This window comes from Ostrea edulis, chromosome 2, assembly GCF_947568905.1.
Source record: "Ostrea edulis chromosome 2, xbOstEdul1.1, whole genome shotgun sequence".
Lineage (NCBI taxonomy): Eukaryota > Metazoa > Mollusca > Bivalvia > Ostreida > Ostreidae > Ostrea > Ostrea edulis.
The window spans coordinates 30644834-30668523 of record NC_079165.1 but is presented as its reverse complement, the minus strand read 5'-3'; the positions used below and the strand labels follow the sequence as shown (position 1 = coordinate 30668523).

The window sequence follows — 23690 nt, the reverse complement described above, 5'->3', positions numbered from 1 at the left end:
ATTTGCATTAAATGATTAAAAAATTGAAATTTATTCATTGAAAACCAGTGCTACTCTCAGATATCAAGTATTATTGACATTTATACTTTATTTTTTAGCAGGTATCTGTCGATAAAAACTCCCCCGTCAAACTTTCCTATGCTCAAATGGTGCAACGTGGTCGAGATAGTGATTCGGCTGCAGAATCGAAAAATAATTCAGACTCTGATTCAGAAAGTGTACAACAGAATACACTGAAAGAACAGTCACAGGCCAAGACATCCACTGCCAAGAAAGACCAAACAGGCCCACGTAAAGACTCGGAGCTCCCCAGAGACCAGCGCCATTTCAGTGGGCGCCGAGCCAAGGAAAACCGTGAGAGAAGGGACAGGCGTAGAAGTGAGCGCGAGACTTCCCGATTATCTACAAAATGAAAGTTTCAGGGACTGGGCACTAGTTGAAGAGGGAGAAAATTGGATTATTAGAAACTGCTTACTGGATATTGCCAAAGTTTCATGCATCAGGAAAAGATTCTTGAGGGAAATTTGTGAGAAAATCATGCACAGATTATGTACAGAAGTCACACATGGATTGATTTTAGAATTTGTCTTGAGACATGCAGACCTGTGAATTGTCTTTTCACCTTTTCTATGCTGCCTACTCTATTTCTATCTTTCCTTTTGCTATTAATGAGAGTTGTTAAAGTAATTAATTTAAGGAGAAAAGTTTTGTTTTCCAGATAACTTGGATTTATTTGAGAAACAAATTAATGCATGAATTGATTATGTTGCTGTAACAAACTTGTTTGGGATTTTTGAGAGTGCATTGTTGCATACTCGAGAATTTTTTTTACCTCAGACAAAAAGTTGTGCTCATGTACTGACACATTCGTCATATCACCTAATAGAAAAGTACTCAGTGCTGATAGAAAGTTGAGCAGTCGATAGATAGAGCAAATGACTAGTAGTGCATTTCCTTTTGAGGAAAGGTATTTTAATTTGAATTGTAGTATTTTAATGCCTGTTAATGGGGAATCCCCATGTAGACTTTAAAGTACTTAGTGCACTTTTATTGGTGAAATTTCATGAAGAGGGGATACTTTACTGTTGATTGTCATTGCTCCAAGTGTTAACCAGCATTTCATTCATTCTTTTGGTGTTGGATTTTTTTTCTCTGCAACATTGTTCGATTATTTTTTTTTTTTCTCTCTCTTTTTTTAAAAAAGAAGTAAATTCCTGAGGTGAAAACCTCCATAAATATATCATAAGAATGGTGCCCATGCGTAATTTATTTCAGTTGATTGGCTGGTAATTATGTTACTACATTGTTATAATGCTTGATTTTATTATTGCTAGTGATCTCCCAACCCAATTGTGTCAGAATTATAAATAACCATAATTTCACATAAACAAGGGATGTACATATCCTAATATTGAGGGCAGGGTATTGTAAAAATATTGTTGCAAGGAATTATTAGTGGATCATTAAATCTATATATTTTGAAATCTTGTAATTAGATAGTTGTATATGTTGAAATGAGTTGTATATGACAGGGTTCTGTCATACTGTAAATGATGCAATTTTTTCATTATCTAGTAAAGAGTGTACATGAGTGGAAAGTTTCTTGTTGCTAAAAGTTGTGGGTTGTTGTATATAGTATTGGTCAGAGGGCATGTTGAATTTCTCTCTTAAATTTAAAACCCTTCCCAATCACCCAATTTCATGGCAAAACTATTTGATGGAGTCCTTGATGCCATGTCTAATGTAATATCTATTGTCAATGCTGTTGCATTAATAATGTTTAATGTTCTTTAGATTTTTGGCTGGAAGATTTATCCATTAGTCTAGAGTAATTGCTACAGATGTTTGTGTATTCAAGATAAAATTGACAGGTGCCCTCTGTGAGTCGATGTACAGTGATACAGTGCGGTGTGCACAGGTATCTCATGTTGTATATTTTTTTTGTCTGCTTGAAGCTTGAATTGTATAATAGTATGTCTTGTTTTGTTTATTGTTTCCTTTCTTCATTTATTGGTGAATGTAAATTTGTTAAATCAGCGAGGGTGTGATTTAATTTGTTTTGTTTTAATTTCATCATGTTTACATGTGACGATATATGAATTACAGGATTTTATGCCGTGTATATGTTGCTACAACAGAGGAAGACAATATCCAAAAGTGCAAATAGCATAAAGCAGTTTCCTGTGGATTTACAGGCTGTATCTTGTTGATTGTGGTCTGTGTATACAAAGTAGTAGTAGTAAACTAGTAGGACATGGAGACAAGACTCACAAGGAATAAAATCTGTAATCCCTTTGTGCATGAAATCCATGTGTGTAGATTGTTTGTAACATGATGAAGCTAGAACGGATTTTTTGGAGTGTCTGTTGACAGAAATGTTTGAATGTTAATGTATTATACATGTACATGTAGTGTGTGGATGGATGTTCTGAAGTCATTTGTTATATTTTCCTTACACTTATATTTTAATGGCTGCACCAGTTACATTCTAACCTCAGTGCTTTAATTTTTTTTTTATCTATTTACCTCTAAGTCATGGCAAGGTATTATACAAGATTTGAGCTTATAGCCAAACATTCTTTGAGTATGAATTTATTTTAACCATAAAAGACTTCATTCCTTTTCTCAAGTTGACAGAGATTACTGGTGGACAGATTATTGGGATTACTGTTGGGCTGCAGTGTTTCTCTGAATTCCGCTGAGATTGTACAGGACGCCTATGTCAGACTGTTGTCCTGTGGGATCGGATAGTTTAGTATTCTGTCCAGTTATAGGCTCTAATACCCATTCGCTGGAGGGGCTTTCTCTGTGTTGTGGGATCCCTGTAGGGTAGCCAAGTTCCATAATTGTGTAGCGCCCTCTAGGATTTGACACTGTCATTCCATGCCATTGGATGAAGGTGTTACAGTGGAACTGAATGTTAAATCCCAGATGGGTATCATGTGTAGTGGTGCTGACCATTTCATAATATATAGTGCCATTTTTTGTTTGACACTCGGAGAAGAAATTATTTGGCATCTACATCCCCATGTTGTGTTCATGAAAATCCCCAAATGTAACCCGATGTCAGTGATAAAAGATTCTGTTTTTCTGCTACAATACTGAAAATAGTGACTTTTCTAGGGCATTGGTTTTATTAATGTGATGATGGTTGTTTAAGGACATACTGGCAAATACATGAAAGTAGATAACCGTTAGCAAAGGCACTAGTAAGACGTTCATTTGTGAAAAAAGAAAAGGCATACAGACAGAAAAGGGGGACATGTTAGGTTGTGAATTCTAGTAGTTGTACCTAATGCTTTTGATAGTGCATAAAAGAAAAAAGGTAATGTGGATTAATTGACAACATATCCAGCGATATTCGACTTAGTGTTACCCTATGTTATCATCTCATACGTAATTATAATATTCAAATAGTGCAATGGCTAGCTTCATCGAGAAAGTTCCAACTCCAAACTAATTGTGCCTGTTTTCAGAGTATCCACAGTACTTGCTTGCTTGTGATTATGCAGCCATATACCCAGTTGTTGAACCTAAGATCATGCAGTATTGAAGTATATGTACATACTTGGATGACAAAACTTGTAAACTAAGTGGGTGATAGTCTTTTTCTCTGGTTTCTGATTTGATCAGTCATGGACATGGTGAATAGTCATTTTGCTAAGTTTTTCATACATCTAGTATTTCATCTTGTTTATTAATTGCACTGATCGTACTTGTTAAAAATCAATGGGTCTTTTTGAGGAACTGAGGACACCAAGTCCATACATTTTTTACCAGGAATTATCATGTAAACTCGATTTGAACAGGATGTGTGCTTCCAAATACCCCATTGGTGAATGCTAAAAATCAAATGCTGCAAAATACATCAGATTCAAATCGGTAAACATTGAGTAAGGAAAAGATTCGAGACATTTCCCAGAAATATGGACACTGGGTGCATATATTTATGCAATTATGGATATATATATGTTATTGTTATTTATTATTAACCATTATCTGGATTTGAATGTCATAATTTTTATCATTTCATGATTTCTGCTCGATTTTCAACAGCTTAATCATAATTGTGGACTTTCCTTCCAATCAAGTAATTTTGTTCCATGTACATATTTTCCCCACCAGCCTATAGGTGTAAGATAAGGTTAGAGTGTCATGTATTCAGAAATTTATCTTTTTTCAATTTTTGTTTGATCATTTCTGTGCATGTATTCAGTGAGTCGAAGCGTGTACAAGTTGGTGTGTATGATCTCATTGAATTGATAAAATACAACAAAAATGTTTGTCAAGTATTTATTTTTGCATTTAGTATGCTTCTTTTGACTGCAACTTTATTGCAAGTAAGCATGTCTTAACCAACTAAATTGTCAATTAGTGATTTTCTAAGAAAAACATGCCATAGTTTTCTTTCAATATGAAATGTACAACCATTTAAATGTTAGTTAATGCAAAACCATTGAAATTTATGCAGAAATCATTCTGCTGAGAACCTTATTTGGGATTTTATTGAAATACTTCTATATTGATGTAATGTTTTTGGACATTTACTGTGAATTTCAATTTTAAAAAAGGTACAATGAAATTAAACAAGCATCCTCATCAGAATTTGTTGTTTTGAATTTCATTAAGGGAGGGAGGTTGACTCCCAGTCTGGTCTATTGCATTTTCTCCATGTGACATTTGTGCAATAGATTAGCCCCTGGAACTTGCAGGTGAAAATGCCTGCCAGGGGATAAAATCCTGTGTTGATGTCTTCTAGGTGTGAAGACATTTTAAGGAAGGAGGTATGTAGCGGTCATTAGGGTTCAACCGCTGGTGGCCAGACAGCTCGGTGGGGATTCAGGAGGACTGGGTTTTAATCCCGTTCAATTGCATTTTCTCTCTTCCTGTTGCGCATCTAAACTAGACCATTTACTTATTACAAGTGGCAGAGGATGATGATTAGCTAAGAGTCATTTTCATTAGTCATACTATACTATAGCAGTGTTGTCTGTCTTTCAGCACCCTGTGCATCAGAAAAAAGATGTTTATAAATAAGGGTAGAGTCATCAGACTTGGTTTCCTAAAGGTGAAGCCTGCATTGGATGTCTGCATCATCAAATTAGATGCATGTTTCAAATGATGAATTTTGTATGCGCAAATACTATGAAATAAAACTTGATGCACGTATTTAACCGATATGGAAGAGTTGTATTTCAGTATGGTGCAGTATTTCTTTGTGTCCGTCTTTATCCTTCAGCCCCTTGTGGGAAGGATATAGAAGGTTCAGATAATCAACCGGAGTAGACATGTTATCCATGGTGAGAGAAAAATGCAAGCTATTTCTCGAGGTCAAGATAATACTGTCGTGGGTATTCATGAAGAATAAACCATACTAGTAAGACTAGGATCATCAAACATGGTGTACATGTTCCCCGGGGTGTTGATGATGCTCTGTATATTTTGAAAAGTTATTTTCTTCTCAGGTTATCCTTTATCAGAGTGAGGTCCTCCAATCTGATGTTAACAAAGCTGTCTTGGGACTTAACATTTTATTGCTCTCTGATGTTGGAGAAGGTGTTGGAGCTGTTTTTATAAATGTCCCAGATCCTATTGTACGGCGCAGTGTGTCTCTCAGAACCTTGTGAGTCAAACAAGAGGCCCATGGGCTACGTCGCTCATCTGAGTCACCTTGGTCCATATCAGAAGATTTTCCATATCTATTTGCATGTAAAACCGTAGTCCCTATTATGGCCCCAAACCTACCCCTGGAGGCCATGGTTTTTGCAAACTTGAATCTACACTATGTCAGAAAGCTTTCATGTAAATGTGAACTTCTTGGGCCCAATGGTTCCATCCTACCCCAGGGGGCCATGATTTTAACAAACCTGAATCTGCACTATATCAGAAAGCTTTCATATAAATCTCAGCTTTTCTGGTTTAGTGGTTCTGGGAAGAAGATTTTTCCTATATATTTGTATGTAAAACTTTGACCCCCTATTCTGGCCCCATCCGACACCCGGGGGCCATGATCTTAACAATTTAGAATCTGCACTATATCAGGAAGCTTTCTTGTAAATCTCAGCTTTTCTGGCTCAGTGGTTCTTGAGAAGATTTTTCCTATAAATTTGTATGTAAAACTTTGATGCCCCCCTTGAGGCCCCATCCAATCCCCGGGGTCCATGATTTTATCAAACTTGAATCTGCACCAAACAAAAAAAAAAACAACAAAAAACCCAAACAAAAAACTTTGACCCCCTATTGTGGCCCCATCCGATCCCCGGGGGCCATGATTTTAACAATTTAGAATCTGTACTATATCAGGAAGCTTTCATATAAATCTCAGCTTTTCTGGCTCAGTGGTTCCTGGGAAGAAGATTTTAAAAGATTTTTCCTATATATTTGTATGTAAAACTTTGACCCCCTATTGTGGCCCCATCCGACCCCCGGGGGCCATGATCTTAACAATTTAGAATCTGCACTTTATCAGGAAGCTTTCATATAAATCTCAGCTTTTCTGGCTCAGTGGTTCTTGAGAAGAAGATTTTAAAAGATTTTTCCTATATATTTGTATGTAAAACTTTGATCCCCTATTGTGGCCCCATCTGACCCCCGGGGGCCATGATTTTTAACAATTTAGAATCTGCATTATATAAGGAAGCTTTCATATAAATTTCAGCTTTTCTGGCCCAGTGGTTCTTGAGAAGAAGATTTTTTAATGATCCTACCCTATTTTTACCTTTTCTTGATTATCTCCCCTTGGAAGGTGGCCTGGCCCTTTATTTTAACAATTTAGAATTCTCTTTACCTAAGGATGTTTTGTGCCAACTTTGGTTGAAATTGGCCCAGTGGTTGTTGAGAAGAAGTTGAAAATGTGAAAAGTTTACAGACGGACGGACGCTGGAATATGGGTGATCAGAAAAGCTCACTTGAGCTTTCAGCTCAGGTGAGCTAATACATATGTAAATACAGTCCTTTATAGGCTGGGAACATGTGTCCCATGATTAAACGGAAAAACCCGTTTTCAAAGGTCAAGTCAAACTTTGTATAATATTATAGGATTAAACATTCTTTTGGAAGAATTTATCGATGTGTAAACTCTGGACATTTTACTCACAAACTGAATAAAAGTGCAAAGCACTTTTATGTCAAGTTTGTGAGTAAAATGTCCAGAGTTTACACATCGATAAATTCTTCCAAAAGAATGTTTGATTCTTATAATTCCAATTCCTTCCCTCAACTTGAAGGAAGCCAAGACAATACCATATTGTAATACAACCTGTATAGAATGGTCGAGCACATGTACATTAAATTGATAAATACAGGTTATTCAGTTAACCCATGGGGACCACAATACAGGTTATTCAGTTAACCCATGGGGACCACAATACAGGTTATTCAGTTAACCCATTGGGACCACAATACAGGTTATTCAGTTAACCCGTGGGGACCACAATACAGGTTATTCAATTAACCCGTGCATCATGTGCACTTATTACATCATACAAAAGGCAAAGGTCATAGATGGGACTAACCATTGGGCATGCCATTAACTTTAAGATATCTCTTAAAGTAGGAGATTTCTATTACATTTTCTGAGAGATATCTCTTTTGCATCAGTAAAAAGATATCTCTTTAACTTAGGATATCTTTCTAACTTAAGAGATATCTCAAAGTTAAAGAGAGATCTTTTTTTAATAAAAAGTAAAATTATGGCAAGCCATTATACTATTTATTTGAAACAGAGACATCGATCTCTTTTAACTTTGAGAGATATTTCTTCAACTTTGAGAAATATCTCTACTGATGGAAAAGAGACATCTCTTAAAGTTAGAGATATCTCTTTCAGAAAATGAATAAGAGATATCTCTTAAAATTAAACGCATGGCCTTTATAAATTGTCAATGGTTACTCCTGTCTATGACCTTCGCCTTTTGCAGGAAGTAATAAATGCATATGTTCATATTGGCTGAACATGTCTCTACTGTGATGAACAGTAGATTTGTTTGACAATGAAAATAATAAAAGTATTATAATGTACAAGACGTTTGTATTTTTCATTCATTACATATGTGCACATCGAAAGCTGAAAATGTCTGCATCTCTTCTGCCATGTAACACAATTTTGGCGCACTTCCGCTTTGGGGAGCATTCCATGTGCATTTAAGAATAATTTTTTAAACTCAAGAGAGATATCTCCAACTCAGAAAGAGATATTTTTTCTGATTTAAGAGATATCTTTCATTCAAAATCTTATAAAGATATTCGAGTTTATGAATGCTTTAAATCCACTGGGAATGAAGATCACTGAATTCATTAAGTGTGTTCACTGTAACCATGTCTTGCTGTACTCAGGAATATTTCCTCAAAACTGACAAAGTTCAAAAATCTGCAATTTTTTTCAAAATTTGTAGGAAATCAAAATCCTTGCCACATACACATCTTTAATACCCATACAAACACTCTGTACAATAAGAAGGTCCTCGCTTGATAACTGGAAGGGGTAAGCCAGATAAATCTTGTACCCTTCATAAAACAGTAAATATGAAATAAAGGGACAAAACTCCATGCAGCAAGAGAGGTAAAAATTGATTGAAATTGCAACATATCTAGAGTGACACACAAAGAGGCTATACAGCAGCAAGGTTCATCTTGATATATGACAGAGAAATGAAATGATAAACAGAACAAGAGGCCCATGGGCCTAGAATTGCTCTTCTGATACATTGTAGAACAGGCAAAAATTCTCACTAACCAAGATTCATCAATTAACAAAGTTTGATGATGTTAAGTCAAATAGTACCTGAAAATTTAAATGTAACTGTCCAAAAGTAGGTCACGGTGACCTACTTTTGGTCGACACACTGAAGACTCTAGATGCATCAACTGACAAGTCAAATAGTAAAGAAGACCACAGTGACCTACTTTTTGGTTGACACACTCCAAAGACTCAAGATGCATCAACTGACAAAGTTTGATAATTGAAGTCAAATAGTATCTGAAATATTCAGATATAAACGTCAAATTCCAAAAGTAGGTCACAGTGACCTACTTTTTGGTCGACACACTCTGAAGACTCGAGACCCATCAACTGACAGTTTGACGATTGTAAGTCAAATAGTATCTGAAATATTCAAATATAGCTGTCAAAATCCAAAAATAGGTCACAGTGACCTACTTTTTAGTCAACACACTCTGAAGACTCAACATGCATCAACTGACAAAGTTTGATAATTGTAAGTCAAATAGTATCTGAAATATTAAAATATAGCTGTCAAATTTCAAAAGTAGGTCACGGTGACCTACTTTTTGGTCAACAAACTATGAAGACTCAAGATGCATCAACTGACAAAGTCCAAAATATGCATCTAAAATTGAAAATGTGAAATTTGAATGTCTGCAAAATTCAAAAAGTAGGTCACTGTGACCTACCTTTTTTTATAAATATGTTTGAGGCCTCTAGACGCATCAACTTACAAGGTTTGATGATTCTAAACCTCTCAGTATCTGAAATAACAACCTAAAATGCATTCATAAATGATTAGCCATAAAATTCAGAAAGTAGGTCATGGTGACATACTTTTCACATGACGCACTTCAAGGTCCCATGATCCATCAACTAACAACTTTTGATGATCATAGGCTCAAAAGTGTCCAAGATATGCATCAAAATCCATTTAATAATAACCTCCGAAATTCAAAAAGTAGGTTACCATGACCTACTTTTGAGACAACATATTAAGTCCAAAGATGTATCAACTGACAAAATTTGATGATCCTAGTCCTTATACTAAGCAAAATATCAAAGTTTTAACGAAACGAAATTTAAGGTCAACTTTGAAGTGACCTCGAGACAACACCCTTTGCCCCAGGATGATGCCTTGAACAATTTTTATCTACAACCTATCCTCATCCTTATGCATAAGTTTGGTGATAATTTGCCCATTGGTTCTTGAGAAGATTTTTTAGCAACCACTACTTTTGTTTGCATTTTCCTAATTACATCCCCTTGTTAAAGGGTCACAACCCTAGTTTTAGAACAAATGAAAGCCCTTGGGCCAAGGATACCGTGACAAAAATTGGCCAAGGGTTTCTTGAGATATAGCCCTTTTCCCAAAAAGTTGACGCACACCACACGCCAGACATATGATTAGCTCTTTGAACCTTCGGCTCAGAAGAGCTAAAAACAGAATGGATGGATGTATGTACTAACTTTGCTGTACCACAATGCATTCCATCTAAAGACAGGCATATGACAAACTGAAAGCATAATGGTGGTTGTTTAGTTGGGTTTACAAGAACTTATGTTTTACTGAAGAATATTTCTACTTTTAAGAAATAATCATCTTCAGACTTTAATATTGGTCCATCATTCTGAAAGGGCTTTGAAAAAAGACAGATTTTCAAGTAAAGGCAAATACCTTCATACCATGTGACCTACAGAACTTCATTTTCATCTGACTGAAATGAAAACTGACATTCATCATTTCTAAAAGTTTATTCATGAAATAGTAATATTTACATGTAAATGTAAACACAAATCAGTGATGAAAATTCAACCATACATAGTACAGCAATTGTACAACCAGATTTGTTAAGTTGCATATCCTAAATAAATAATCTTTTTACACATGTCTACAAAACTTTCACAAATATGAACATCGTGTAGGTATCTAAAAACTTTCACACACTGCTGTTCTTCAATTTGTACTTTTGAGTAACGAGATGAAGTCCAGGAAATCATGACAGATGAAATACATTCAAAGGAGGTTAACTGGAAACAACTTAGAAACCATGAACCTGAAAGAAAAAAGTCAAACACTATTATAATATCGAATATTTTAAAATAAAATCAAGATAATGTAGTTTTACAAGAGCTGCTAAATACACAGTACGTCTGGTTTCAATGTGCAATGTTGGTTTGAATTCATACATATTGAACCAAATGCAACGGTTGAACTGTTTTCTCCTTACATTGAGTAGACCAGTTTTCCTTTAATACATGTATATATAATTTGGCAAAATTGTCAAATTGTATAATTTTTCATAGTTTATCATACCGACAGTATTTGGGTCTGGTTTTCAACATAATTTTTTTTTTATTACTAATAATGCACATATACCTTAAAAATGACAAATGACTTTTTGGGTATCTGACTTCATCTTTATACCTGGCTAAGTTTTACACTGGCGACAAATTTTATAGGTACAACACCAGAAACTATCCAATCAAAATGAATTAGAATTCCCCGATAGGGAAAATTTGTGTAATTTGTAAAAATTACTTATTTACAAAGGAAATATTTTTCAAATAAAAGACACCCCCCAACCAAGTGGCCCATGGGTCACATCGCTAACCTAAGTCATCTTGGCCCAAATTTTAAGATTTCCCCCCGATATATTCGCATGTAAAACTTTGATCCCTATTGTGGCCCCAACCTACACCAAGGGACCATGATATTTACAAACTTGAATCTGCACTATGTAAATTTCTTTGGCCCAATAGTTCTTGATTTCTGGCTTAGAGATTCTTTAAAAGTAGATTTTTAATGATTTTCCCTATATATTTGTATGTAAAACTTTGATCCCCTATTATGGCCCTACCCTACCCCCAGGGGTCATGATTTTAACAAATTTAAATTTGAACTATGTCAGGAAGCTTTCATGTAAATTTATACTTTCCTGGCACAGTGGTTCTTAACGAGAAGATTTTAAAAAGATTTTCCCTATATATTTGTATGTAAAACTTTGATCCCCTATTGTTGCCCCAAACTACCCCCAGGGGTAGGGATTTTGTCAAACTTGAATCTGCACTATGTCAGGAACCTTTCATGTAAATTTCAGCTCTTCTGGTCTTTTGTTTATAATAAGTCACAATATAAAACAGTAAACAGATTTATTTTCCCCAACAGATATTTTTTTCCTTTTAATTCTGAAACAATCAAGCCATAAAAAAAAAGGGTGAAAAAGATTACAGTTCCTAACAATTTCATCAGTCTATTTCAGAGGATTGCTTTTCGAAAATCTTTAACCCTTTGACAAGACAATCAGCACGGACTGCGAGAGCCCTACAGAATTTCTGTATAAATTTTGGTCCTTTAAAACCAGCATCAGCTGATGCACAGTAAAAGCATAAATCTTTTCTTATGCCTTTAGCTCACTGCTGCATCAGCATAGTATGCAAACTCCATGTGCACTGTGCAATTCGACTTCAAGCACATCAGATCTTTGTAACTTTGGCTGATACTGCCCATAACATCTGACATATCGGAGTTTCTTTCAATTCGCTTGCGATCTCCTTCCAAGTATTTTGAAGACTAAAACCGTAACTCATATTGCCGACTTTCACATCATATGTGTATAGAAACACACAAAGCAATATTTGGCTCCTTAGCTGGATGTTTTACACATCGTGCTGAGGACATTTTGGCGGCAACTGCTTGTTAACGACGATCTTCTAAATAATTCGTAGAAAAAAGTGTTTTACTGATTCGACTAATTAAAGTGGATGTCAAACCCGATATTTAAAAAAGACGAGTAATTCATTGATGATCAAAATTACGAACTTCTTTACCGATGGAACAAAAAAACAACAACAAAAAAAAAAAAAAAACTCTAAAAAAATGTTGTCAATAAAAATTTTCCAGCAGAAATAATTCTAATGAGGCGGGCGATTTTAATGGATTTCCCCATATAAATGTTATATAGTCATAAATTATGACAATAAACAACGGCCCGATACCTATAGGCCACATGTTGTTTATCGATTATTGTTTGGCCTTTGCGTTACAGATAACCTATAGAAAAGCATTTAACAGATTACGAGTTTATGGGTCTTAGAGAATTGGAACGAGATTTAGTCAGATTTATGATAGTTGTTCTGTCGACAACTACTGGTCATTTGGACTGACACAGAACTGAATCAATCGGACTTGCCGACAGGACCAAAAGATTTCAAGGACTAGAACTCTGCGAGTGTTGCTCTGCCTCCCCAGAAGCAAGGGGGCAAAAATCTTAGCTCTCCCTGTAACAGAAACACAAAATTCTTCCACCACTTTTTGATGCCGATTTGTCCTACACACATAACATTTTTAGATAGTTATGTGTTACTTGATTACCAGCCTGCCCCTACAGGACTGACGTAAATACATTACCTTTAACTGCTCCTCTCTTGCAATTCCTATGTTTCTCAGGAAGTCTTTAATATGATTTCTTTGATCACCCTGCAGCTGGATAACCTCCCCATATTCTGGGTGCTCCACAACAGTACCATTACATGCAAATTCCTAAAATATTGTAAATTGAATGAATCACAGAAATTGAAATGACAGTCTCTGTTCATTGCTGGAACTTCAGCGTCTCTCTCTCCATTATAAAGCCAAACAATGTCGATTTTCCCCAATACTGATGCTAAATAATGCCCAGTGACAACCTGCCATATCAGCTTGTAATTTGCTTTGTATGAAACGATGTACGAGTTACATACAACTTATTTTACAATTTTTCTTAAAAAGAAAGTAGGTCAATAAAATGGTGCTCATTTGTAAAATTGTAAACAATGAATACTTGTCTATTCTTTGTAAAACAAATGCCATTTGTCTACATGAAAAAAAAAATCCAAATCTATTCTATTTTGATGCCATTTCCCCCCATGAAATAGTTATTGGTACCATTAGAGGCCTCCAAAAGGTGGTCCGTTATTTTTTATGTAAAAGGAAATTCTGTTTCATCTGACTAACGTTCAAATTAAATATCAGTAATAAGAAGTAATGTTAAATGGATATTTAAGGTGTATGTTGTGATAATTTTGTATACAGAATCCATAACAATGAGCCTGATTACCCCAAGCCACAACAGAGTGGGAACTAGGTCAATGTACATTCAAAGCTGTCTCCATCTAAAATGTGGTGTGTTTATTACAATTGGCATTCAAATTACAAGGCAGAAATGAGTACTGAATTAATTTACCTAGGCAATCAAATAAAGAAAAATAAGAAGTTTATGCTATTAAAAGGGCATGGACACAATTTGAGATGAAAATTTTCAAATCATATTCTTTTCATTTTTAATGTTTAGAATGCTTCAATAAGGTATTTCTAATGGTCAGCAAAAGTTTGAATGTCAGTTGTCAAGGTACATGGGAGATAGAGCTCACAATTCTTTGTTATGTAAACAAGGCTCATGCCATGTGTTTGTTTACATAGGTTAAAAATACTAGTAAAAGTTTCATTTTTAAAAAGCAATACAAGCCGCAACTGATAGTATTTTTTCAACTATCCAATTATGCACTAAACAATACTTTTTGGTAAAACCAATACAATCACCAAGATCTGAAGAAAAATTCAGCAAAATAAACTAGGGGATATTGTTTGAGAGCATACCTACAATGAGCGTTTCGAATAAACCGCCATTACGTTGTATACAAGGACATGGGAACGATGATTGCCAAATATAATCGGGTTGCTGAGACGGAAACTGACGTGAGTAACTACATGTGCCGTTTGTTTTAAAATATTACATTGTCTCATGAATGACAAGAAGTACTCAAGTGTGAGAAAGTAACAATTATGCAAATGTGCCACTCAAATGAAATTTAGATAGTGAATTTTCTATAAAATAGGCATGTTAAATTGTTTACAAATCTGATGTGTGCTCTGACAGTGCCCCTCTTTTGCTTTTTTGCGAACTTGTGACCTCCGAGATTAATGCACATCAGAGATTACGAGCAGGAATTACTGACAGGATGACAATGATTCATGAATCAACATTTTCTGCTAATTTGATGGATTTATTGCTTCAGATTCACGCTGCTTCTATGAAGTTATATATATTTAATCACAAATATGTTGAATATTTGTCCCTTTTATTTTTCATTTATTTGCCATCAGTTACAGCTTGTATTGCTTAAAAGATTTTTCACATGACAAGTTAAAATTCTGAACACAATTAACCAGTTTCTAGTGTTGGTCACATCTCATTTTGTTTTGTCAGCTCTTTCTTCCAGACAAAGGAATAGTCATGACCATTGATAAGATTAGCAGAACCTGTATTTTACAAGTGATAGTTTTTTGTAGCCTATTTGACGCTTGCGTCAATGTTTTCTTGTTCCAATGTGGTAGGAAAAACACAAACAGCTGCACTTGATAGCTGTCAGGAATATTCCACAACTGGGCCTATGAAGGGTATAGTCCTCGTGAAAATGTGCACAAATCTACACACTTACCTTTTTACAAGCCTTGACAATTTTTTTCAGGTCATAGTCTGTCGAGATTCCTTGTACTGTAGTTAACGTCTTTCTCCCATTTCTTTGCTGGATTCTAATGTGTATTAAACTTTCTTGTACACCCGCATTTGAATCATCTGTTGATGCTTCCTTGAATGGATCTGCAATAAATATTAAATTTAGGACAATACAAAAAAAATTCCAGCCAGAGGTTGGCCTAGCAAATTTGCATGTCCCACCTTATAACTGATTTTACATTTCCCAATATTTTGACATTAAAGTAACTTAATACACAATTTCTGATTTTGGTTTCCTTTGTTGACCTCTTCCATACGGCGAGACTTAAAATTAGTTTTCATACACACATGGTGGGTACAAATGCTTATTGCTGCATTCATATGTTGCCTAAAGGATGATTACCAGACGTCATGCATAATGCAACTTTCGGAATGTGCTGGAATGACCAATTAGACTTGACGTTTATATACTGCGGTCACGTGATAGTCAGCAAATGTAGGACAAAGTTGACATCGATACAAGTAACAACTGGTGTTTCGCTAGCAGACGGTCTGTAAAGAGCTATGCGCAGTCCCACGATGATGATCCAAGTCACTAATGGTGCTTAGTACCTGGGTGTAAATTAGATGGAAGGAAGGTGTGATGTTTTATCGATATCCTCATGATATTCCCTAGATATATTTTCCTCGTCAACTCGCATAATTTAATCTAAATCAAATGTATTTTCCTATAAATGGTTGTAGTGATTACTTTCTTTGAAAAATAGCATTTTAATACAGTAATTTGATAGCATTTGAAGTATTCCATGCTTGTTTACTTAGTTGTTATTGTAATCCGGAAGTGACATGCCATACAAATTACATTCAACGCGTGATAAAAGTCAGAGTTGATCCATTTGAGAATAAAATAGCTCATACAAAAATTGATTATCAATATCTTCCTTTGATAAAAGTATTGCTGTTAAAGAGGAACTAAACAATTTCATATTTAGTGTTAAATCTAGGATCTAGAGAGGGCACACAAATCATATGTTCAAAAGGACACTGATGATAGTTACGATCGTTAATATCATCCCAAGATGGTGGAAGGAAATTCCGGAAAGACCACGTTTACTTATTATATCTATTTGTATTGTTTATTTGTGAATGATATGTAGGTAAGAAATATCACACACTAGCAACAGTTACGATCAGGTGTTATTCTATCTTTTATACGGCTCATATGAACAGAAAATTCGTTGTTGAAAAAACAGCAAGGATGACAGTAACGGAATGAATGATGATAGTAACGTAAGAACTTATAACTTATAAGAACAAATAGATTTCACTTGAGTGAAAAATTCTCAAGCAAGACGTAGAGCAAGATACAATCAATCAATCTAATTTCACTTGCCCTACCACAAAATTCACTTGCCTCACCTTGAAATAGGAGCTTGGACATGACTTGAACTGATTCAAATTTTATTTTCAATATCTTTAATCTTTACAATACTAAACTAAGATATTTCTAATGGTCTGCAAAAAAAATTGAAAGTCAGTTGTTGAGTTATAGCACTCACAATTCTTTGTTAAATTATGTAAACAATGCTTGTGTCATGTTTTTGTTTACATAAAGATTGCTTAATACAAAATATGTTTAAAACAAAATAGAGATGTGACAAACACTAGAAACTGTTTGTCTTCAGAATTAACTTTTAAATTTTTTAGTTCAAATCATGTCCATGCCCCTTTACAGTAAATCATTTACGAGAATTGGTGACTGTTTGTTTGTTATTTTCACCTTTTCACTTAAAACTCGAATGTATGGTAAAAGTAAACGTCAACATGTATCCTTAATCCTGATACTCAATATCTCTCATTATACTTTTCACACAAAACACTAGCCTAGCTGATAGTATAGGCCCCTATATATGATCAATATAGCCTATATAGTACACTCAAATATCTACTAAGTTGGATAGTGAATTCACTCATATTAGATATTTTCACCTGGTGGTGATATAAATTTCTTGAATGAATATTTGTATTAAATGTTTTAATATAAATTTAACAACATATATATTGCGCAGTTTGTCTAAAACAGCTGATATGATATTAGCCTAGTACTAGTAGTCTCTCAATAACAAAGAAATAATCGGAACCGAAATAATCCTAACTTACCAAAAGAAGCACCAAACGATTTGTCGATAGTGGTCATAAAAACGTTTTTGTGTTCACAAATTGGGTAAATATTTAAAAAAGAATCTTATTTGCAGCAGGATGACAACAGATTCTATTTGATAGATAGCGTTGATCTTTTCAACTTCCGCTTAGAAATATAGATGACGTCACATATTCAGTGTTCGTTCATTCGGCAAACTTCGGCAGTTTTCGGTACCCTACATATAACATATAGACAGCCGAGGTAATCCGAGTCTAAAAGATTTCAGATCTACTCTTCTTTTTTTTTAAATATCAAAACGATATATTTCAGAGTTTAGTTTTAAAATTGCGTTGACATTTTTTAAATACGTGGTATATAAATAAATAAAATTTTATTTTTTTCTATTGACCCGGATGTGAATATATGACCCTTTCTCAACGGGAGGCGAAGAAAGGGTGAAAAACAAAGTGACTAACTCTTTGAGCCTCTGTCCCTCAATACTTTCGTTCTTCATCTTTATAAGGCGAAAGTGATCACTATAAGAACTGCATCATAATTCTACGTTTTAGTTTGATATCAGACGCACCATGCAATCTTACTGGAAAGTTTTCTTTAACCTCTTTGTTGCCCCACTGTGCTATGCAATGTTGTAGGAAAACATGTTCGATGGGTATGTATTGTGGATTGTATATAGATTAAGAAAACTAAGAAAAAGTTAAATCGATAAATTATGCTTTGTGTTATACTTTTGAAATATACTTTTGTAGGACTGAGATGAAGCTTGAAGGCGTGACAGAACACTGATTATCGGTGTACTTAAGTATAAAACCCGATCAACATCTGTACATCCATGCGTCTTGGCCAGCCATTTTAGAACGCCGAACGAGAACACCGCCTCAAATGGACGCGTATCAACTTTTAGGCATTGCTGATGATGAAGATTAAAGCTTGAAGATAGTAACTGTGTTACAAGTTATCAGAAATTGTAAGTGTTTAGATGATATGTAGATGTTGCAGGAAATTTACACACTGTCACCACAGACATGGACCTTTTGGGTTATGTGCAGAAATATTTGATTTGTTTAACTAGGGCCTATTGACTGAACATTGATATGCTGTTCATTATGAATTATGGGATCTGTCACATTTTCTACTGATGTTGAAGGCAATATCAGACTGATAAATTGATATACTTCTGGAATGTCAAAAGTTTTAGCTAGAACAAAATAACTTTCACTTATTTTGTTTACAATCTCTAATCTGTGCATAAAATTCTTCAATGGAAATGAAGTTTATAGATTAACGAGTGATAGTGTTTGTTAAAAAAGAAGGAGAAAATCATCAGCATGACTGAACAGAATAACACTATTAATATACACATGATGATGTATAATACCACCACACTGCAACAAACACAACCCAGCAAAAAAAAAAAAAAAAAAAAGGTTTGCATGTCATTCATATCTTTAGATTAGACTTTAGTATAAGAGAAAGTATTTTATCATTTAGTGACAATGAATAATAATCAGATTGTAATGAATATTATAACATGTAATTACAGTACAAATAATTATCATGTATATATATATATATAAATTCAAACTGAATTATGAAAGTAATTATTATAAAGAAATAACATAGAGTGATAATTTTTGTGGGGTTTTATTTTGTTGTTGATTTTTTTTTTGTGTAAAAAAAAATTAGTTGCTGAATTTTCAATACCAAATATATATAATTTTGTTGAAAAAGAAATACTTCAATACCAAATATATATAATTTTGTTGAAAAAGAAATACTTTATGCATTACGGAATGATTTAACAGGTTTGATTATTGATAGATCAATATGTAATGTAACCATGGTACCTGAATTGTGCTCCATGAATTATTTTTATTAGGGTTTTGATTTTCTAACATGATCTTGATTACATTTAATGAATATAGTTTTTCACAGCATTCATGTGAACTGATAACAAGGGCAGAAGTTCATTAACTCTACAGCTGAAAACATTCCTCATCTACAGGCTTGTCATTGGAGACTACATCCTATCTGTTAGGAGTAACAACTATATTAATTTTAAAAAAAAAGAAATTTGCATGTTTTGTGTTGAAATAATGCTCAAAGAAGTTTCACTTTAAAACTAGGTCATGGCCATGAGAAAAAACCCACCTTTTTTTCATTGCATGTTTATTTTATTTGAAAAGATTTGAACTCCAAGCTGCTAGTTTCATGTTAAAAGAAGCCTAAATTTATGACGTGTCTGAAGTAGCCATGCATGATACAGGCATGTCTTGATTTGCTCTAATTACCACACAAGTGCATGAACAATGGCATGAAAGCAGACATGGGAAATTGCAAAACATTATTTTCAGTTTGAGCTCTTTTCTTTTTATAGTCTCTTGAAATATATTAATTTTGGCAGTGTCAATAAATAGATGAAAGTTTAAATGCATTTTCTATCCAAGTATTAATGTTTGTGACCCAAAAAATAGAAATATTTATTTATTTCATAAATTTGTGATGACTTGAATTTGCATAATATTGGTGTTATTGTTTTTTGCAAACAATATGAAAATTAATGTGATTTTTAAAAATCAAAGATCATTATATGTTATTTCATATGATCATAAATTCTAAATTTTGCCATATGAAAATACTGGTATGACGTGTGTGACTTCATTTCGCACTTTTTTTAACTGTATTTTCTGTCCTTTTTTTTCATTGATGAAAAAATACTTTAGACATTATGCCACATACATTTTTTGAACTACAATGAAATCTGAATACATCTATGTATAAACTTCATGTATAAAAAATGATCTTTTACAAAGATTAAAAAAAAATATGTACACATGTTTATTTGTAGGCTGCTGACATATAATGCTTCTTTTTTTTAACACAAATTGTATGTGTGTACAGTATACAAAATTGTCTGCAAAAAGCAGCAGATCTAATTACCAAATTCATACTTAAGGCGATGAGTTTAAGGATTGGATGCAGTTCGGTATCTAACTGTATGCCTAAATTATTTTTTGGCACTATCCCAATCAGACTTGGCCTAGTATTGGAAAATAGTCCAAATCTGATGTTTCTAGTTAGTTTATTCGTAAATTTTTTTTGTCTATTTCAACTTGGCTAGCATGTTCACTTCTCTCACATCCATTTCTGAATTAGATTTATATGGGGAAACTAAATGTGAATGGCTTACACCAGTCGGGGTAGTGACTAGTGCTTACCAGCTTTTACTAGCCTGATCCAATTTTGACCAGTGGACTGCTATTACTTTTGATGCACTCTAGTCCACTAGAAGGAGGAAAAGAGAAGCATAGGGTATATAGATATTAAGATTATTACCTTATCAAGAGACTCATTTTAACATTGCACAAAACATTTGTATCCATGGTGACAGCTTGTTCATAATACGAGAAATCAATATGGCAGACCTATTTCCTTGGGTTGGTACATTGTCACAGATCTTTGTTGTTTGACAGTGACTAGAATACTTAATGATACAAAATATGCTTTCAGTAACCAGATATGAATTTTGATATGTTTATTTTTCATAAATGTCTGAAATGTTTGATGTTTTTCATGCTTGTTTAATGATTTTTCCTTGTTTGTTTGGAAACAAAACTACAAGTATTGCCATATATTCAAACCCAGAAATTTTACCAGCTAGCTGAAAATCAGCTCCCCTGGACCATCTGATTCATTACCATGATTTTTTTTGGGATGTGGAACATCACCCAGTCTGTGGAGACACTAAATTAAATGCAGACAACTGTTAAACCCATGCTTTTTTTTTTTTTCTCTGGGTAAACAGTTAATGAAATTAATTTATGTCTCCATGAATAACTTAACCACTGGACTGACAAATATTATCAGCTTGACCATCAACACAGGTTGAATTTTATAAAAAATCACAGCTCAAGATGGTTGCCTTTAGGTTTTGAATATGGCTGCAGTTTTGAAGATTTTTTGTTTATTAGAATACGGGGAAAAGAAAAAGAAATTTTGGTTGAATAAGTTCTTCTATTAGTTTAAGTTTAATATTAAAAGCTAAATCTTTTTTTCCCCTCTTTTGGTGTGTTGTGAAGGATGAATTTAATCTTTACTAGTAGAAAACGTTTATTATGCTCTTAAAAAGGATAAACTATATTTTAGAATTTAAAAAAAAATATGTTTTAGAATCATGGAAAACAAAGAAACTTCCAGGGAATGTTCATATCCAGCCCCCATAGTTCCGGAGATAACAGGAATTCAGAAACGCCTTCAGAAATTGTGTGAGGAAGCAAGTGGAAATGCACAGGTTAGAAACTGCAGTAACCGTGAATATCAAAATAAACATATAATGTCCACATACCATGGAATAAAATGAATGTCGCTACAATGAAATTTTTGTGATTTTAGTTTTTATCACATTCTGTGTTTGTTTTACAGAATTTACATGTTTGTTTTGCTAAATTGAGATTGAGCCAACTTACTGCAGTGTGTAAAACCAGTTTTAAATCATGCAAAGGGACATACTCTTAAAAACTGTTTGCCAAAACAAAATAATTGCTTGGTTAATTATGATTTTAATAAATCTTATTTTAAATAGATTTTGAAAATAAGGGTTTAAACAATTCACTATAGACATGATACATTTTGTAATTCCTATTCTATCTATAAATAACTTGTGTACTTTCTGAACATGCCTGAGCTCTGCTCTGCAGTGTTTATTTTGTGACCTAGTTTTACATTAAAGCCCCACTTAGAGTTGCGGACATTTTGAGAGACATGGGGATCTCAAGAGATACAACCACCATTGATAGATTCTCTTCTGATTTGCTAGTAATAGGTGTTTCATAAAACTTGTCATATACTTTCATAAACTTGATTCAGACACATTATTATGTGTTGAAATTTTTCTGCAAATTCAGTGCATTAATGCATGTAATCCAAGAACGTTTGTGCTTAACACGCATACTTGTCTTAATGTTCTGAATAACAAAAATATGTTACGCATCATGAGATATTTTATGTAGCTACAAATCTTGCTGTACTGTACATGCTTACCCACAGAAGACAAGGAGCAGTTACCTACATAGTAATGGGGCCTAGTAGATAAAACCAGCAGGCTTTCTAATTGGCTATCAGTCAAGTTTAATGAAAAAAATATTGTCTGTACAAGGATGTGTTCAGATTGATTTGGCAGATTTATTGAAGTTGCTGACCACACCCAGTTAAAATTATCTTCATTCTGAAGGAAAGGTTCTTTTTAAAATAGATATCAGTATGATTGTGATGTATTGGAGAAGAATACACTTAAATAATGGTTATCTAAATGTATGAAATTATCGTTAAGTCAAACAAAAATTCCTACTGGATTTGAACTGGTGATCTCTCGTCCAGGGACATAACCACTGATCCAGGTAGTTCAACACAAAATTCAGCTAGAATAAGTTGACATGGGGTTAACACATATTAAAGTGTTACTTAGTAAGTAACTTATATTGTAAGAATTCGGTGCATGAAATTTAATGCACTTTTAATTCAAATGTCTTAGGCAACGCTGTAACTAATCACTGTTTTTCTGGACCTTTTGTGTAAATAACTTCAATGACATTCATTTTTAAACCCCCAAGATGTTAGGATATTGTTTTTGGAATCTTTTGAACTCTGCAGGATACAGAACTTCATGCATGAATTAAAAGGTTAAGGTCAAAACTTTTAAAATGCAGTACAGATTACTGTCATTGATTCCAGATGATGATGTGGTACAAGTATGAATATTACAGAGTCCTATATTTGAAAGACTACCCAGTACACATGTACTATGTATAGAGGATCTTGAATGAGTGCTTATGGCATATGCACATGAAATGAGTTGTCTGGTTTTTTTTTAAATTTTATATTTCCCGAGCCTTGGCAAGGGAAATATTTAAACCTGGCAACGAATTTCATAAGTTTTATATGCCATAAGCATGAGTGTAAAATTCTATATATCACACAACTCTCAATAAACGCATTTTTAAGTTACTTTCCATTTCATGTGATTGTTTTCATTTCGAGGTCAGCCTAGCCTCAATGCACTGTCTCAAAAATGTCCTCGAGCGCAAGAAATAAGATCTAAAGATAAATTATACGTCAACGTGATAGCTAAATTGAAATTTTAATCTTAAAAATCTTAATATCAAGTGATGTAATTATTTTACAACAACAAATGAAACAGGAATAATTATGATAGACTTGAATAACGTTTGTAGAAAGTTGACAATTTTGTATCTATCTATGTCAGCATGCACAATTTTACATTTTTCACGTTATTGTTTGACGTAATTTGCTT

At 33.9% G+C, this 23690-nt stretch overlaps 3 protein-coding genes across 9 annotated transcripts in view; 2 read left to right on the top strand and 1 right to left on the bottom strand.

The window, feature by feature from the left end:
* The window catches only part of LOC125678879 (la-related protein 4-like), a 48774-nt gene extending 44172 nt beyond the window's left edge, over window positions 1-4602 (top strand). For all 4 annotated transcript variants that reach the window (XM_048917643.2, XM_048917642.2, XM_048917644.2 and 1 more), the window contains one exon: window positions 99-4602. In XM_048917643.2, the coding sequence (XP_048773600.1) occupies window positions 99-413 (315 nt within the window). In that variant the 3' untranslated portion in view covers window positions 414-4602. The remainder of the gene's footprint in view (window positions 1-98) is intronic.
* A 5859-nt stretch (window positions 4603-10461) lies between these two features.
* LOC125680825 (eukaryotic translation initiation factor 1) lies at window positions 10462-17603 on the bottom strand. Of its 2 annotated transcripts, XM_048920596.2 has the most exons (4): window positions 17380-17603; window positions 15203-15363; window positions 13134-13265; window positions 10462-10779 (listed from the first exon to the last, which is right to left on the bottom strand). In XM_048920596.2, the coding sequence occupies exons 1-4, from the start codon at window positions 17414-17416 to the stop codon at window positions 10765-10767; spliced, it is 345 nt and encodes a 114-aa protein (XP_048776553.1). In that variant the 5' UTR covers window positions 17417-17603; the 3' UTR covers window positions 10462-10764. The 2 variants fall into 2 exon arrangements, with proteins under 2 accessions (XP_048776553.1, XP_056009708.1); XM_056153733.1 differs by having other exon boundaries at window positions 10462-13265; window positions 17380-17550.
* A 170-nt stretch (window positions 17604-17773) lies between these two features.
* The window catches only part of LOC125678394 (uncharacterized), a 40904-nt gene continuing 34987 nt past the window's right edge, over window positions 17774-23690 (top strand). Inside the window, exons 1-4 of one of the 3 annotated variants that reach the window (XM_056153731.1) lie at window positions 17774-18032; window positions 18130-18347; window positions 20537-20692; window positions 21551-21671. In XM_056153731.1, the coding sequence (XP_056009706.1) occupies window positions 21555-21671 (117 nt within the window). In that variant the 5' untranslated portion in view covers window positions 17774-18032; window positions 18130-18347; window positions 20537-20692; window positions 21551-21554. The remainder of the gene's footprint in view (window positions 18033-18129; window positions 18348-20536; window positions 20693-21550; window positions 21672-23690) is intronic. The other 2 variants (XM_056153730.1, XM_056153732.1) reach the window with 2 other exon arrangements.

Excerpts from the sequence above, each read along its gene's own strand:
- LOC125680825 (XM_056153733.1), bottom strand. The coding sequence starts at position 17,416 with ATGACCACTATCGACAAATCGTTTGGTGCTTCTTTTG. Across the intron at positions 15,364-17,379 it reads ATCGTTTGGTGCTTCTTTTG|ATCCATTCAAGGAAGCATCA; the intron begins GTAAGTTAGGAT and ends TATTTATTGCAG. Across the intron at positions 13,266-15,202 it reads TTGTCAAGGCTTGTAAAAAG|GAATTTGCATGTAATGGTAC; the intron begins GTAAGTGTGTAG and ends ACAATATTTTAG.